The sequence below is a fragment of the Dama dama genome, chromosome 23 (genome assembly GCF_033118175.1).
Source record: "Dama dama isolate Ldn47 chromosome 23, ASM3311817v1, whole genome shotgun sequence".
Lineage (NCBI taxonomy): Eukaryota > Metazoa > Chordata > Mammalia > Artiodactyla > Cervidae > Dama > Dama dama.
In genome coordinates this window covers 66,720,145-66,735,930 of record NC_083703.1, presented here as the reverse complement: position 1 = coordinate 66,735,930, position 15,786 = coordinate 66,720,145, and the positions used below count along the sequence as shown (strand labels likewise).

General features: G+C 40.0%; 1 protein-coding gene across 1 annotated transcript in view; it reads right to left on the bottom strand.

The window, feature by feature from the left end:
• CTNNBL1 (catenin beta like 1) overlaps positions 1 to 15,786 on the bottom strand; it is a 160,490-nt gene that overhangs the window by 103,874 nt on the left and 40,830 nt on the right. Inside the window, exons 4-5 of the mRNA XM_061127255.1 lie at positions 10,739 to 10,878; positions 467 to 564 (exon numbers count right to left, since the gene is read on the bottom strand). Of these exons, the coding sequence (XP_060983238.1) occupies positions 467 to 564; positions 10,739 to 10,878 (238 nt within the window). The remainder of the gene's footprint in view (positions 1 to 466; positions 565 to 10,738; positions 10,879 to 15,786) is intronic.

Genomic DNA, 15,786 nt, shown 5'->3' with positions numbered 1-15,786 from the left:
CTCTTTTCTGCAAAAACTCTTTATAGAAGAGGTCAGAAGCAACACAGTGAGGGCGGGCGAGCCGGAATTGGAGTCAAAGAGAACAGAGGTTCAAATCCCAGCTGTGTGACCACAGGCGGGTTTGTTTTGTCTCTCAAAGCCTCGAGTTTCATGGCTATAAATGGGAATAGTAGCAATAATACCCTTCTGAGGGGACACGGTGAGATTAAATAAAGTGTGAAGGTCTGCCTACAGCAGATAGTCAATAAATGCTAGGACTCTATACCCCCTGGCCTAATAACAGTACCAAAGAATAAGGTACCCCACGGTTGCATTCTACTTTCATATTCTCCTTATTCAGTCCAGCCTTGCCACAGAGTGCTCTCTCTCCCTGGCACCCACCCTGTGCCACTCACAGAGACAATGGTGGGGATGGTGCGGACACCATATACACATTTGCAAAGCCCCAGATGGCTGCACAACTTACCAGAGCATCAGTGAGCACTTCCGCGCCTTCTTCACTTTCGTGGAGGGTGTCTATGTCTGTTAATTCCTGAAGCAAATCAACCACCGCTATGGACACATGTGAAGAATGTTAAGGGTAACACGCACATATGAAAACCCTAGTGACATTTTATTAAAATAGTTGGCTACCAGCCACTTCCTGGTCAATTGCTTCACCACCGTTTACCTTTAATACACTCTAGTTTTATAAACATCTCTTCAACAAGGTTCTAATCACAGTGGCTCTTCAATAAATGTTGGTAACTGCTTCACTTAGGCTCTTTCCCTTATGCTGCCTTCCTGGCAACTTATTCCATAGGTTCACTACATCTTCATAAATTTCACAGCTTCAAGTCGATCGCTTGGGTGGTCGCTTTTCCAGTGAGAAATAGGCCAACACCCTTAACCTTACCTCATAATTTAAATTCTCGGAACTGAGTAAGTATAATCTTAACTACCTTGTACACCTTACCTTCAAAGACAGTAATGATTTTTCCTGAGATTAGATGGCTGGCGTTCACCAAGGAGTCTTCAGAAATCAGGGCATGACAAACAGATTTAGATTGTAGAGGGAAGGATTTATGTTGGGACTGTGCTAGACTCCACCAACCTCCCTTCCCCTTAAATACACTGCTGCTTTGGACACAAAGGAAAGAAAACAATGATGATTACGGACTAGGCAAAAAGAGAGACAGGGGACATATAAGAGAAAGGACACAGAAAGAAGAGAAAAAAGGAGTTATGTTTGGTTGTAACCGGTAAACTGGTAGCCCGACCTAAGGGCTTCCCTAGTAGCTCAGTGGTAAAGAAGCCACCTGAAAAGAGACAGAGTCTGATCCCTGGGTCAGGAAGATCCCCTGGAGGAGGAAATGGCAAAATTCTCATTCCAATATTCTTGCCTGGGAAATCCCATGGAGAGAGGAGCCTGGCAGCTACAGTACATGGGGTCTCAAAGAGCTGGAAATGATTTAGTGACTAAACAACAACAACAACAAGCCCGAGCTAAGTTTCCCATACAGGTAGACACACACACACACACCACTACACACACACCCCACTTGCTGTCAGTCAGCATCTACTGAATGCTTATGATGAATAAAGCATTGTGATAGAGACAAAGGCAAATCCATTCACTCTGGGCCTCAGTGTCCTCATTAATAAAATGAGGAAGTTAAGGTAATTAAAGACATTTAAACAATTATACAGGCTTCTCTAGTGGCTCAGATGGTAAAGAATCTGCCTGCAGTGTGGGAGCCCTGGATTCGATCCCTGGGTTAGGAAGATCCCCTGGAGAAAGGAATGGCTACCCACTCCAGTATCCTTGCCTGGAGAATTTCATGGACAGAGAAGCCTGGCAAGCTACCGTCCATGGGATCACAAAGAGCCGGGCACAACTGAGTGACTCACACTTTCACTTTCAAACAATTATACACAACAAAACACAACAAAACAAACAAAAAACAATTATACACCACAGGCAATTATCAATGTGTAACAAATGAGGAATACAGACAACTTGAACTGCAGACATCCTAAAAAAATGGAGCAATCAAATTGAACTGGGAAATCAAGAAAGATTTGCTAGAAGAAGGCTGGTCAGAAAAGAGGCAACTAAAAAGATGAGGGCAGGTAGGCTGGAAAACAAAACATCAGGAATACAGGAAGAGAGATTAGAATGTAAGAGGGTATATGAAGAGCAGAAGAAAGAGGATTAGGGAAGCAGGGAGGGGAGAAAATTGTAACTAGAATCAAATGAAGAAAATAATGTCTTGGAAGAATAACCTAACAGCTATGTGCAGGAAGCACTAAATAGCACTGTGAGGGTTGGGAGTGGGCAGATGTGGGTGTGGGGAAACGTCAAGCCTGAAGGAGCAAAACCTGTTCTGAAGCTACCACACACAAGAGTCCAGAAGTAAGAAGATAAAGGTCTTATCAGGGCAGGGCAGTTTCAATACAAACTGGAAAAGAAAAAGATAATAAGAAAGATACAGGACCTATTAACAAGAATGACAGGACTTGCTCACTGCCAACTGATGCTACAGATATTTTATGAACACCTTTGGCTAAAAGAAAAATTATTCAAAGCTTTGTTTTTATTTATCGATAACTGACCAGTTGGCCATCATGAATAAGCTTTCTGTGTTTTATCCTCTCGCACTTTAAAGTAATATTTGTGCAAAATATGGGTGTGCTATGAAACTCAATGTGTATGAAAAGAGAAAAGGTCTCTGGACAAAAATCCTTCATGCTTATACAGTCTTTATCAACAAAGTAACCAGAAAGCTTTTGACATAAAAGACCAGGTATCATAATTGACATATAGTAAACCAAAATACATAAACTGAATTAATTTTTTTAAAAAAGGGCTAATCAAACTAACCTCTAGAAATGCTGGGCGGTAGGAATTAGTAGTTCTCCCTTTCTAAACACTGCAGTAGAAGACACCATCATAATCACTAGCATTTTAAAAAACTCATCATTATGCCAAGCACTGTGCTGCTGAATTCTCACAACAGCATGATCCCTATTTTACAGACAGGAAACTGAAAGCTCAGAGTGGTTAAGTAACTTACCTAAAGGTCACTGCAATAGTAAGGGAGAATGTTAGGTTCACATGATTCCAAAAATAGTACCTCTGCCACTACTCTTCATATTAATGCAGAGGGGAATATTCACCAGGTTTAACTACAACTAATGACCCTACTACAATAACAGAGTAAAGGACTGTCATTTATTTCCATCATAAATTATTAAAGTTCCAGGAAAAAGGACAAAATGCTGACAACTCCCCCATCACTCTCTTCATCTAAAAAGCTCCCATACTGATTCTCTTGAACAGTTTTTATGTGAGATGTAAAAATATTATTATTTATCCACTTGTTTATTTAATAAGCATGGCGACATTTCATCCATCTGTTCATCCAACCACAGTGGAGTCAAATGTCTACAGGATAAGGATGTGAATCAGGCATGAAATAGGTACTATCCTTACATTCCCAACATCATGCCCCACTAAGTACTTACTAACCTGATACGTGATGATTATTAATTAAACATTAATCTCAAGAAACATGTGGGATATATGTGAAAAAACAGATGAAGAGTCACAGCAAACTCAAGGATGGGGCCATATCATATTTATCTTTGCTTCCTATCTTTAGTGAACCAAACTATCGCCAAATTATTAATACCATGGAATCTTGCTCAAGCTTCTTTATTTCCATATAGCTTAGTTGCCTCATCTGTAAAAAGGTGGTAATGATCTCTGCCCAGCCTATCTCACCCTGTAACTATAAGGAATAAATGACATCATGAAGGTCAGAGGGCAATTAAATCAAAGTACTGAGAAAACAGGAAAGCACTATAATAAATGTTGTTAGTCAATTCTTCCCACAGAATGGTCACATCTTCATTATTGACTTCATTTTTTCCAAAACTTCTAAAATCTAAAACTTAAGCTAACAACAACACGATCCTCCCTTTTTGGGTCACAATGGGTTGAAAATCTAATTTTGTATTTCAGCTATGCCACAGAAATTCAGATTGATCAAGTCCTTTTTCAGCCTCTAAGGTTTTATGGGACAGGCAGGTATTATATTTTTCTTTGATTATTCTTATACCATGCTCACAAATGGGTCACAGTAAACCCGGAGAAAAAAGGAAAAGAAAATTTGATGTGGTGGTTTCATATAGGAACAGAATAAATGTCTAACTCTTATCAAGAACAGCTGTTTCTTATAATGGTCCAGTGGATATTTCCTTGCCTACACTCCTCCCTCAGTTGAGAAATCAAACAAGAAACGAGTTACCAGCTACCAGGTCTGGCAAACAACTCAGCAATTCTAGCACTAACTGATTTTATGTAAATTCTCAACTTTCACCAAATAGCATTTCAGCAAGGCAGTAAATGAGTCCATAATTGTAATCGACTCCTGAGTAATATAATATGACCCATAAGATGGAGGTCATTTGAGGACCAGAAAGAAGAAGAAGAAGCGAAACTAAAGACAGACAGATGAACTCTCAATCTTGATGAGAAAATTCAGCATGGTCTGCCACCCATCCAGCCTTTTTTCACAAACAGACTCTGGGCATGGGTGATAGGTTTTTCCACTGTAGTTACAATTTCATTTCACAAGGTAAAAGGCTCTCCTATCCAAGTGTAATAGGAAAACAGAGAGCCTGTCTCTCTGCGAATTACTAAAACACAGTTTGTGACAGCCTATTCTGCCAAGTCAGGCAGAAAGGCCACCCCATTCACTCCCTCAGCACCTTCCCACTAGGGGGGCAATAAGCTAGTATAATAAGAAGTGACGTAGAAAAGACCAGCTGGGCACAAAATGGTCCACAACCCAATGGCTTTTTACAAAAAGAGGGGTATTGGCTTTTATTTTTTGGTTCTAGATACTTGTTTTTGGCCTGATCTCATGGAGAGTCCTAGGACAGAAACAGAACATTAATTTCATTAATCTCCAATGAGATATGGCCATAGGAACAAAGTTATTTTAAAAAAAAGATAAAGAGGAATAAAATATATTAAGCAGATGGCTTAAAAAAAAAATCATTTCAAAAACGTGTCTTAAGAAAAATGACCAGTCTAGATTCACAGTATATAACTGATTTAATGGAACAAATCTGGGTGGGTTTTTTTTTAAGCCTTTTTAAAATTTTATTCCTAGACTAGGACAATGCTTAGATATAGCTCAACTAATGCAGATGAATTTCTAAACAGACAAAATGGTCTTTTCCTCCTTTTACAGCAGTTGAAAAAGAACTACCTAGAATGAATCTAGACTCTTAATTTTATCCCAATCCTTAATCAAAATAACATGAGTGGGGGAAATGCTCTCATTCTACATTTATTAGGTACCCACTAAATGTTAGTGGGCACTGTTATAGCACAGGGGAAATGTCCCAAGCAGGCCACAACCACCCTAACCTTCCAAAGACATGGAATTCACCTAAAACTTAAGCAAGATCAACAGTTGCATTAAGAGGTCCCTTTCCTACACTGCCATTTTGGTACTTTTCATCTAATCTGATTTATTTCAGAGCATATTGAAAGGACTCCAAAAAACAGTGGCTGGTTTATCAGTACAGATTATCAGGGAAGTTGAATTATCAATGAGAAAAGAAGTAAATTCTTTTCCATGTAATTTTGATTCTAGAACTATCAAGATGAGAATAGCTCCCAGCAAAACAACAGCTTGAGATACACAAGTCTTGTTAGACCGTGCTTGCAGGAAAGTACTGGACCAAAAGCCAACTCCCTTCTAGTCCAACTAGAAGAAAGTCCTGAGGAGGCGCAAACCCTTCCCAGCCCTATTCCTGCTCATCAGCATGGGGGCTCGAACACAAGGCACCCCGTGTATACACCCTCTGGGATAAAATGGTATGTTACAGTCACAGACTCAGATTGCTCAAGTTCAATGAACCCTGCTGGTCTTAAAAAAAAAACCAACCTGTCTGCTCTTTATTTTCCAGTTCCCACAGCAATTTTTCACAAAATCCAACAGGACAACTTTGCGCAAGTTTTCCTGGCTTACTAGGGTTTGAGAAAACTAAGCAGGAATTTAGAAAAGAATAGTGCTAACGACCACTCCCTATTTCAGACAAAGCCCCACTGCCTCATCAGCACCAATAATCCACTCTGCAACTAACAAGATGAACCCCCCTTCCTGCGCAGGAGCACGCAACCCACTGCACTGACGCCGAGTCAACAGTACACTGTGTGCTGAGTGCTAAGCGGCTGCGGTCCTTTCCGACTCTTTGCGACCCCATGGGCCTTAGCCCGCCAGGCTCCTCTGTCCATGGGATTCTCCAGGCAAGAATACTGGAGTGGGTTGCCATGCCCTCCTCCAGGGGATCTTCCTGATTCAAGGACGGAACCCACATCTCTATGTCTTCTCCATTGGCAAGTGGGTTTTTAACCACTAGCACCACCTGAGAAGCTCGCTCAGCAGTACAATGAGACCTCATTTTTCTGAATCACAAATGGGTGGAGAGAAAGCAGATTTGGAAAAAAAAAAAAAAAATTTGGTTTAGATTACTCAATAGTTTTTAAATTAAAGAAGAGGGTATTTAGATGGGGGCAGTTGTCATGACTCTAAAATTAAATAAAGCCATGGGCCTGATACCCATGTAAGTCTGAGGTAACTACATGGGCACATCAGATCCCAGCATGTGAGGAATGGCAATCTCCATTGCCAAGGTAGACATTGTAAAAATACACTTGAAATGTACTCTAATCCCTAATCTATCAAAAGCTTACCCATCTCCAATGCCCAATTCTCTAATCACTGCCAAGCCAGAGATGATGTGTGTTTTCTCAGAACTCCAGTGGTATTTTCTGTGCAAAACACTCCAAGGGTATTTACCACACAGCAAGGTGAGTGTTTTTGCTATCAACTGGAGTTATTATTTCTTGCCACCCTAATAGCACTCAACAGGGCTTATCATACAAAGGAGAAACCCAGTAAATGCCATGATCTGCCATAGAACTTTAGAAAGGATTTCACTGACTCATCCCTCAAGCCGAGAACACAGCAGATGACATGCAAAAATCAGATATTTATGGATTTCGTGCCTAGATATTTTTTTTTTCTTTTGGTGATAGCAGCAGAGGTAGCCATCATCTGGGGTTCTATCTTCCTCTTGTTTTAGTCCTCCTTATTCCTTTAGGCAAACTGAGTAAACCTGGGCCACAGAACTGATTGTTTAGCACTACCTTAAGAAAATATTGATATCTTTAAATGTACCTTTGATTTCATTTTTCTGTAGAAATACTCCAAAAGGTTCACCAAAAAGGGCTCTAAACATGTTTAAATGATTTACTTTAAAGGAAAAATTGTTTTTAAAAGCCCGATTTCTGAAAGGCAACAGCTGTTGGATCCCACCTCGTGTTCCCTCCTAATGCATTCAGAGTGACTCTTCAATACTGCGTGATGGGTGTGCCCCTCCCTCTCTCCCCCGCACCCCCAGAGGTGCTCTTCACAGACCAGAATTCCTCTCCACAGCCAACCGACGGCTGGGCGCCAGCCTCTCGAGGCGGGGAGATGAGGCCCAGAAGCGCTGACAAGCCCTCCCCAGCAGCAGTGATGCAGAGCGCCAGAATAGACTCTGAAGCAGCTTCTCAACGGTTGAAAGGACGAGGCACAAGCTGTTTTCTCACATCCTCTGCCTCTTAAGGTTACAACAGACCAGCCTCTGATCCAATTAAAATCCCTATAGTTTATGTTTTAGCAGAGAAGGACAAAGCAAAAATGACCTGTGCTTGCTGGGAACATAACCAACCATGTATGGCTGTGGTTGATAAATGAAGAGTTAAAAAAGATTAAAAATTTAAGTCATGACTGCCACGAAATTGTTTATTCACGGTAAGGTGTTTGGGGCAGTTACAGCTGTACAACAGTAAATTGTTAACAACCGTTTCCTGAAGAAAAATTTCCATTATAGATCACAGATAAGACAGGAAACAGAGTGCAATGCTACTGGGAGATCAACACTCCAACAGATCGAGAATGTGTTAGATGCAAGCCAAGACGGCTGACCCTTCCCTGAAACCACGCTCAAGAAAAACGGTACTATGAGGAGGATGACATTTACCCTAGTTGCTGCATCTAATTAAAATTAGGTAATTTTCAAAATTTCAAGTGCACTTTAAATTTAATGTAGGGCATAATTAAAAAATCAGATTTTAAAAAATATCATTAGGGCAGCAGGGTAAAGGTTAGCAGACAAGAGGGGAAAAAACAGTTTAGCTTTGAGAAAACAGGAGGGAAATGGCAGTCTGTCAAAGTTATTACAGGGGGACTTGTTTTTTTTCTTTTCTTTTTAAAGACCAGAACTTAGCAACTTGGAACATCTGTGCCCTTGCCTTTCCCAAGTATGCCATGTCGAGCACACTTCTTGCGTCAGTCTTCTCCCCAGCAGGAACCAGGCTGGTGAATCAGCAAAATGTCAGTATCTTCAGAAAGCTGCCACTATTATTTTGAGTTGGCAGGAATAGAAAAAAGAAATCAGAGTTGTGTTTCCAGAAACAAAACAGGTGACGACTGTATCAATACACAAGGTAATGGGTGACACTGCAACTCTGTCAGGGATGTAGTGAATCCTATAGGGAAAGACTCAAGGTGCGCCAGAAAAGGACACTGGACTGGAAACCAGGGGCCTGGGGTGCCAGCCTCCACCGCAACAGCCAGTGGTTCAACACCTGGACCTCAGACATGTTACTAACTAAATAAATAAGGCTCTGGACGAAGTCATCTCTAAAGTCCATTTGGATTCTGAAAATCTGCCCTTCTGTAGTTAAGCTGAAATGTGAAGTCACAATTAGAACTCTTGGTTGCTAACTCTGAGAGGGCCAGTTAGTGTCCTAAATAGGACTCATGCTAGATATCCACTGTGTTTACTGATGGGTGCTGCTTGAGCATCAATGCAGCCTGCAGTTCCTGGGAGTTGAGCACAGTGCCTGATAAGCACTCAAAGCCATGTTTCTCAAACGAATTCACGAGACCCATATCGAGCTCACCCAAAATAAGCTAACTGACTAGGGGTTCTCGTATCACCCAGAACCGCCCAGTGAACCCTGGGGAATATTCTCATCAATCTGGAGACTGACAGAGAGATTCTCCAGACAGTCTAACATTACATTAAGTTATCAGAAACATCAAGATCACCCTTCAAGAAGCCTGAGTTAAAATTATTCATTGATTTATTTCTATGAGAATTATCAGGCAGGAAAGAACCTAGTCAGACATGCTCTCAGGAGAGAGATTACCAGAAAGATGAAAATAACATGAAGCAGCAGCAGATCTCCCATGAATATCATTCAAGCAGACTAACTACATTTGTCTCTTACCTTCGGAAATCTGGATTCAAACAGAACAACTACTGGAAAAGAATTTGCTTTAATGACCATAACCACGACCACAGGCACATCAAAAACCTTTTCCACTAAAGCGGTTTCCTATCTGATAGCAAAGACAAAGGATAGAAAGGTTTTGGAAGTCATGATTCAGCTTCAGTTAAAAGCAACATTTACTACATACCTATTAAGTGTCAGAAATTGCTTAGCACTCACATGAACTCCTTTAATCCTCTCAACAACACTGAAAGGCAAATGTTTACACACACATACACACGCACACACACACAGAGGATAGGACCTGAGTTTGAGCAAATTCTGAGAAACAGTGAAGAACAGGGAAGCCTGGAGTGCCTCAGTTCATGGGGTCTCAAAGAGTCAGACAGCCTGAGAAACTGAACAACAACGACAACACAGAGGAGCCTGGTGGGCTACAGCCCAGGGGCTCGCAAAGATTCAGACACGACCAAGTGAGCGCGCGCGCGCGCACACACACACACACACACATTTTTAAATGCCATCAATGAATATACACAGTATCATACCCACAGAACAGTCTATAGCATTTAAGTCTTGAAAACAAAGTGAGAAACTAAATTCACAATTTTTAGATCCTTCAATGATTTAATGTTCTATGCCCTTAAGACTGTTAGACCTTAAGGCATCCAAGTCTGGTTATGTCCCAGTAACATAACTCATCTGCTTTTTTTTTTTTTTTTTTCATTTATTTTTATTAGTTGGAGCTCATTTACTTTTGCAGACAAGAATACTAAGGGCTGGAGGTGGGGGGAGGACACCAAATTTCATACTAGAAATAAACCTGGGAGTCAAACCTAGATTGCCTATTTATGTCTAATGCTCAGTTAACAAACATTAAATGTCATGTGCACTTAGTCCTTTTTTAAGGAATTGGGACTATAACAGTAGACAAAGTAGATAAAAATCCCTGTCTTCCTGGACAATAAATGTGAAACTAGAGGAAGGTTCATGGTCTCCTCTAGGCTCGGCTCCACTGGGCCATCTGTTAACAAAATGATGTCTAGATCAACAGATGCAAATCCTGCCTGGTCTTGCCTATATAATGGGCCCCCAAATCAAGATCCCGTAAAATTAATGCTGTTAATATAAGAACAGATACATCACGATGAATTCTAATACTAATAAGAGCAAATAGGACAATTAAGGGTTGCCCGAGATTTATTAATAGATTAAAAGCCAGACTTCCGAACAAGTAAAAAGCAGCGTGTGTTTCAAGAAGGGAGATAATTAGAATGGAAATAGAACACCAGACGTGACAGCAGACATCAGCAGAGACAAACAGGAGAAGAGAGTAAACAGCACTCCCCCACCACATCCGCCTTCCTACTGAGGACAGATCTGAAAGGATATCTGTATTATCATGTCCAAGCAGCCCGAGAAGAGACTGAACAGCATTCAGCTCTACCAGAAGGTGGTACAGGTCTGGCATGGTGGCCACCACATGCATCTCCTGAATGATGTCATTGAGGTCCAGCTCAGATTCCATAAACCTAGGAAGGGAAAACAAGACAGCGTCATTGCAGGGGAAGGGGTACAATCAATAGTGAGGAACAGACGGCAACATAATCCAGACAGAGACAATCTGTCAAAGCATCTTCAACAGACCAACCAAGAAGAATGCTCATCCAAACATCATACTGTCACACAATTTCCTTGGGAAATCGATTTCCTCATTACAAAAATCAATCTTGGATTCAGATCTGGTTACAGGGTTCCCCTTATCCTTGTAGTCACAAGTTCCCTTTCAGAGGCTCTGAAAGCATTCTGCCACATTCAGTGATCTATCTGCCCACCCGTTCTGTGGATTGGTTACCATTACTCCTTGGAATGGCAATTCATTTTGTTGCCCTGAAGGTAATCATCCTGCTAATCCAAAAAGGACTTCTCTTTCCTGTCACTTCAGATAAAGGGCCAATTATCCCCCTTATCCAAAGGAAAATACAGATTCTGCTACCATCCAGAAATACCTCCCCCTACCCCCCGCCACCCTTTCAAATGAGCTGATGAAGAGGAACATCCCAAAGTAAAGCAGATAAAGTCTGGCATTCCATAACCCCATACCTTAAGTAGCATAATACTTCACTCACATTTCCACACGGCCAACCTACACCCCAGCACTAAGAAAGAACTGCTTTGCATTCACCCCTGCATGCCCTTCCCAAGTGTCTGACATTGAAGAAATGCCCACTAAGCCTTTGATGAGCAGGACAGGAAAGTTTGTTCTGAGAAGACAATGAGCGAATCCCTGTAGAGCAACTGAACAAGACCTGACTGAGAGGAATCGGTGGTTAAACAGACTCTGGAGCCAGACGGCCTGGCTCTGAACCTCACTTATCCACTTACTTAGCCTCTCTATGCCTCAGTTTCTTCATCTGTATAACAAATGGAATAATGAAGTTACCTATCTCATAGGCTACTGTAAAAAGTTAATGAACACACACACATAAAACACTTTAAAAATGTTTGGCGTGCAAAAAGCACAATACGTTTGCTCTCATTTCCATTACTACAATTATTATTTATAATATGTCTATCTTCCCTTCTAGGATGTAAGCGTCTTAAAAACAGGAATTATAAGAATGGATACATGTATGTGTATGGCTGAGTCCCTTTGCTGACTGAAACCATCACACTGTTTTTTTTTCCTTTTTTTTTTCATCACAACATTATTAATCAGCTATACTCCAATACAAAATAAACTTTAATAAAAAGTAAACAAAACACACCAAAAAAATCAGAAATTAGATCTTTTGTCTCTACCTATCCACAGATGCCTGCTAAAGAAAAGGAATACAAGCAGGGATTCTTGAAGTCATAAAGGACTCATCAACTAACAGATACCAAGGAACCGGGCAAACACCATCTCTTCAGAAATCGGGAGATTCTGCAAGAACAAAATCTAGAGACTACCATTTTTAAAAACATGTCCATATTTTATACAATATCTTACCACCGTTTCTCTCCATTACTATTTTTAACATAACATTTATATATATATATATATATATTTTTTCTAATGATAAAACATTACTTTTTCTAAAAAACTGGGGAAAGATAAGCCCTCAAAAAGTAAACAGAGATCTTAAAAATGGCAAAAATAAAGAAAAGTAAACAGAAATCATCTATAACCTTATTAACCAGAAATAACCACTGATGATACTCTGGTAAGATTAAGTCATCGTTCTCAACTCATAGCCTTCCCCCTACCCAAAAGCAGCCTACACAGTATACAGTTCTAAATACGATTTTTGCTTATTGTTGTGAGCATAGGCTGAACAATTCCTCTTATCATTAAACATTCTACAATAGGAAAAGTCAGTGTCCAGCACACCTGTCAGTCCTTCCTCTCCCATGGCAAAATCCCACACTAAGCACAGCATTGCCCCTGCTGAGCCCAGACAAGACTTCGGAATCCTTCTCAACACCGTGTTTCAATGACAACAAATGATACTAAGATACATGTATTCATAGTTTTGTAGTTAAGATAACTCCCAGGAAGGAAAGTACAAAGTCAAAGAGTATGCATAACTTAACAGGTTTTGATATATCCTGCCAGAAAGGTACCAATAGTGTATAAGTTGGTTTCCCCTCACCCTCTTCAAAAAAAGTATTATGTATTTAAAATCTCCAATTTGAGATGGGAAATGCAACTTTTTAAAATTCTGCATTTCTGATACCACAATGGTTAAAATTCAATTACTGTTTACTAGCTATCTGTATTTCTTCTTTGCCCATTTTTCTATCAGGGTGTTCATCTTATTTATTGATTTATAAGCACTCTATATATTAAAGAAATTAATCTCTGTCATACATCACACACAAAAAAGAAAAATATTTGCCCTTTAATTTGTACATTGTGCTTTTTGACACAAAGGTTTTTAATTAGGGAAATTTTTGCCACACGAACTTTATTTTACATGTATTCTGAGCAAGGTTTTCTCTATGCTAAGATCAGATATATTTTATGGTGTACTTTTATGTTTATACATTTTTAAATGTTTAGGAGTAATAAAACTAAGATTTATTTCAGAGTATAATATAGGGCAAAGATCTAATTTTATTTCTGCAAAGGTCTGGCCCATTGCCCCAGTACCATAATCTATCTTTTATCCGCAGATTTGAAGAAATGCCACCTCTATCATACACTAAATTTTAATGCATACTCTAATCTGTTTATGAGCTTTTCACTCCATTTCATTGATTTGTCTGCAAATTCCTGAGCCAGGACCACACTTCCATAGTGTTACAGTATATTTTATGTCTGTTACTGCAAAACACTCCCATACTAGCCTTCTTTTTAAATGCTCCCTGTCTGTTCTCAACTCTTTATTATTCCAAGTAAATTTTAAAATTATTTTTGTCAAGGCCCCCCGATACCACTTTTTCTAAAAAAGTCTCCTTCCACAGTGCTTACAAACAGATTACCTTTTAAATCACTAGTTCCCCATCACTTCAAGTGTAGAAGGCAAATCAGAATCATGACTTGGAAGAGCTGGTGCAGAATTCAAATATTCTATGGGGCAGTAGATCTATATAATCTTCTTTGCCTTATGTGGTAATTTAAAAAAAAATCTGATTTCTTGAGAGTAACTTGACAAAAGATTTTTACAGCTCACCAGGAAGAATTAGCAAGGGAGACTGGGCAGCAACTAGTAATAAACAAATCATGCTGAATACAAGGAAGCGATTGGGGGGATTTGAGTGATAATCAATTAATGAATGTCAGCCTGGAGAGACACTTCCGGTGGTACCCTTCAGGGCTCCATCCTTAAGTCTGTTTAGATCAACTATAGTATTTTACTGTTATTTTTTGACCCACGACTCAGGTGAAGATACATAAAAGGCAAACTTAACAAATGTCATATAACATAAAGCTTACAGTGAACACAGCAGCTGACAGAATCAATTCAGAAAGTTCCTGACAGGAAGTGATAACGGGCCAAATCTAACAGGAGGAAAATTACCTAGGATCCACATGGAGAATGCACTGAACCAAAAAGGCAAGAATACATGGATCAGGAAAGACAGTATAGTAAGTGGAAAAAAGTGAAAGTCACTCAGTTGTGTCCAACTCTCTGCAATCCCATGGATTGTAGTCCACCAGGCTCCTCTGTCCATAGTAAGTGGACATGTGTGGAAAGGACTTGATGATTTTAAGTCAACAGTAATCACAATGCAAATCAGACCATGGACAGTCCTGCCAGGACACAGACTACTCCTGAGTCCTCTCTGGACACCCAGCACTGGGCGCACTCCCTGGTCCACTGCAGAAATTTCGCAGGTGCCTGCCAAAGGGAGAAGAGGAAAGTTGCTGCCTCAAATGCTACCACAGTTTTAGGCTGCTTAAAAGAAGAAAACAGAGTTATGCTGACTGGATGGCCTAAAAGTTTGTGACATCTCTTATGGAAATCTACTTTGTGAGGGATGAAAGTGAAACTGAAAGTCGCTCAGTCATGTCCAACTCTTTGCAACCCATGGACTGTGTAGTCCATGGAATTCTCCAGGCCAGAATACTGGAGTGGAGTTATGGAAACTAAATAACTTCGGGAAGCAACTGAGATCATAAGGAGTCTAACTACCCTCTCCCATGAGGATCTGTTGAAATTCTTTTTCATTCTGAGTTGAAATCTTAAGAGTCAGAGCTGCCAAATGATGAAATAGGTTTCTTTGGAAAGTTATACCCTTGTCACTGGGGGTAATTAATAAAAAATAATTTTTAAAGATCAATAATTAGAAGGGAGAAATAGACTTGTACTTTCCAGTCCCTTCCAACTTTGAAATTGCTCTTTCAAATAAGCAATCCTAACCAAATATCTTTAAGTTTAGGAAGCCCGAAAATTATCAAAACAAAATAAAACCAGCAGAAAGTCAACTGTAAGCAGGCACATAGCATAAAAATACCACTGGGGTCCTGGTGTTACAAGAGTAGCGTGATACAGTGAGAAATGCCTGGACTTGGGAATGAGACTGACCTGAGTCACATCCAGCCTGTGTAACCATTAGCAGTGTCTTACTAAGTATTAATGGGTACATACTAGGTGCCCATATAACAGATAACAATCCCAGTTGCTGTCCTCACTGAACTCCTACCTTAGCACAAATATAAATAATCTATTGCATCCAATTAGTAGCAAGAATATCCAGCACTGCCCAAGAAAACTGCCCCTGGAACACAGAGCACCGGACTCCAACCTTGTCAAGGGAGACAGAGAATATTAAGTAACCTACTTCTAAAACTCAACTTCCTTAATCATTCTCTCTGAATTATAGTGAGGATTAAAAGAGATCAAGTTCCTATCAATTTTTGGTAGATAGTAGGTAATCAATGAATCTAGATTCCCTCAAGTTTGCTATGCTATAACAAAGAAAATTCTCTTTTTGCTGACAGAAGTACAAGC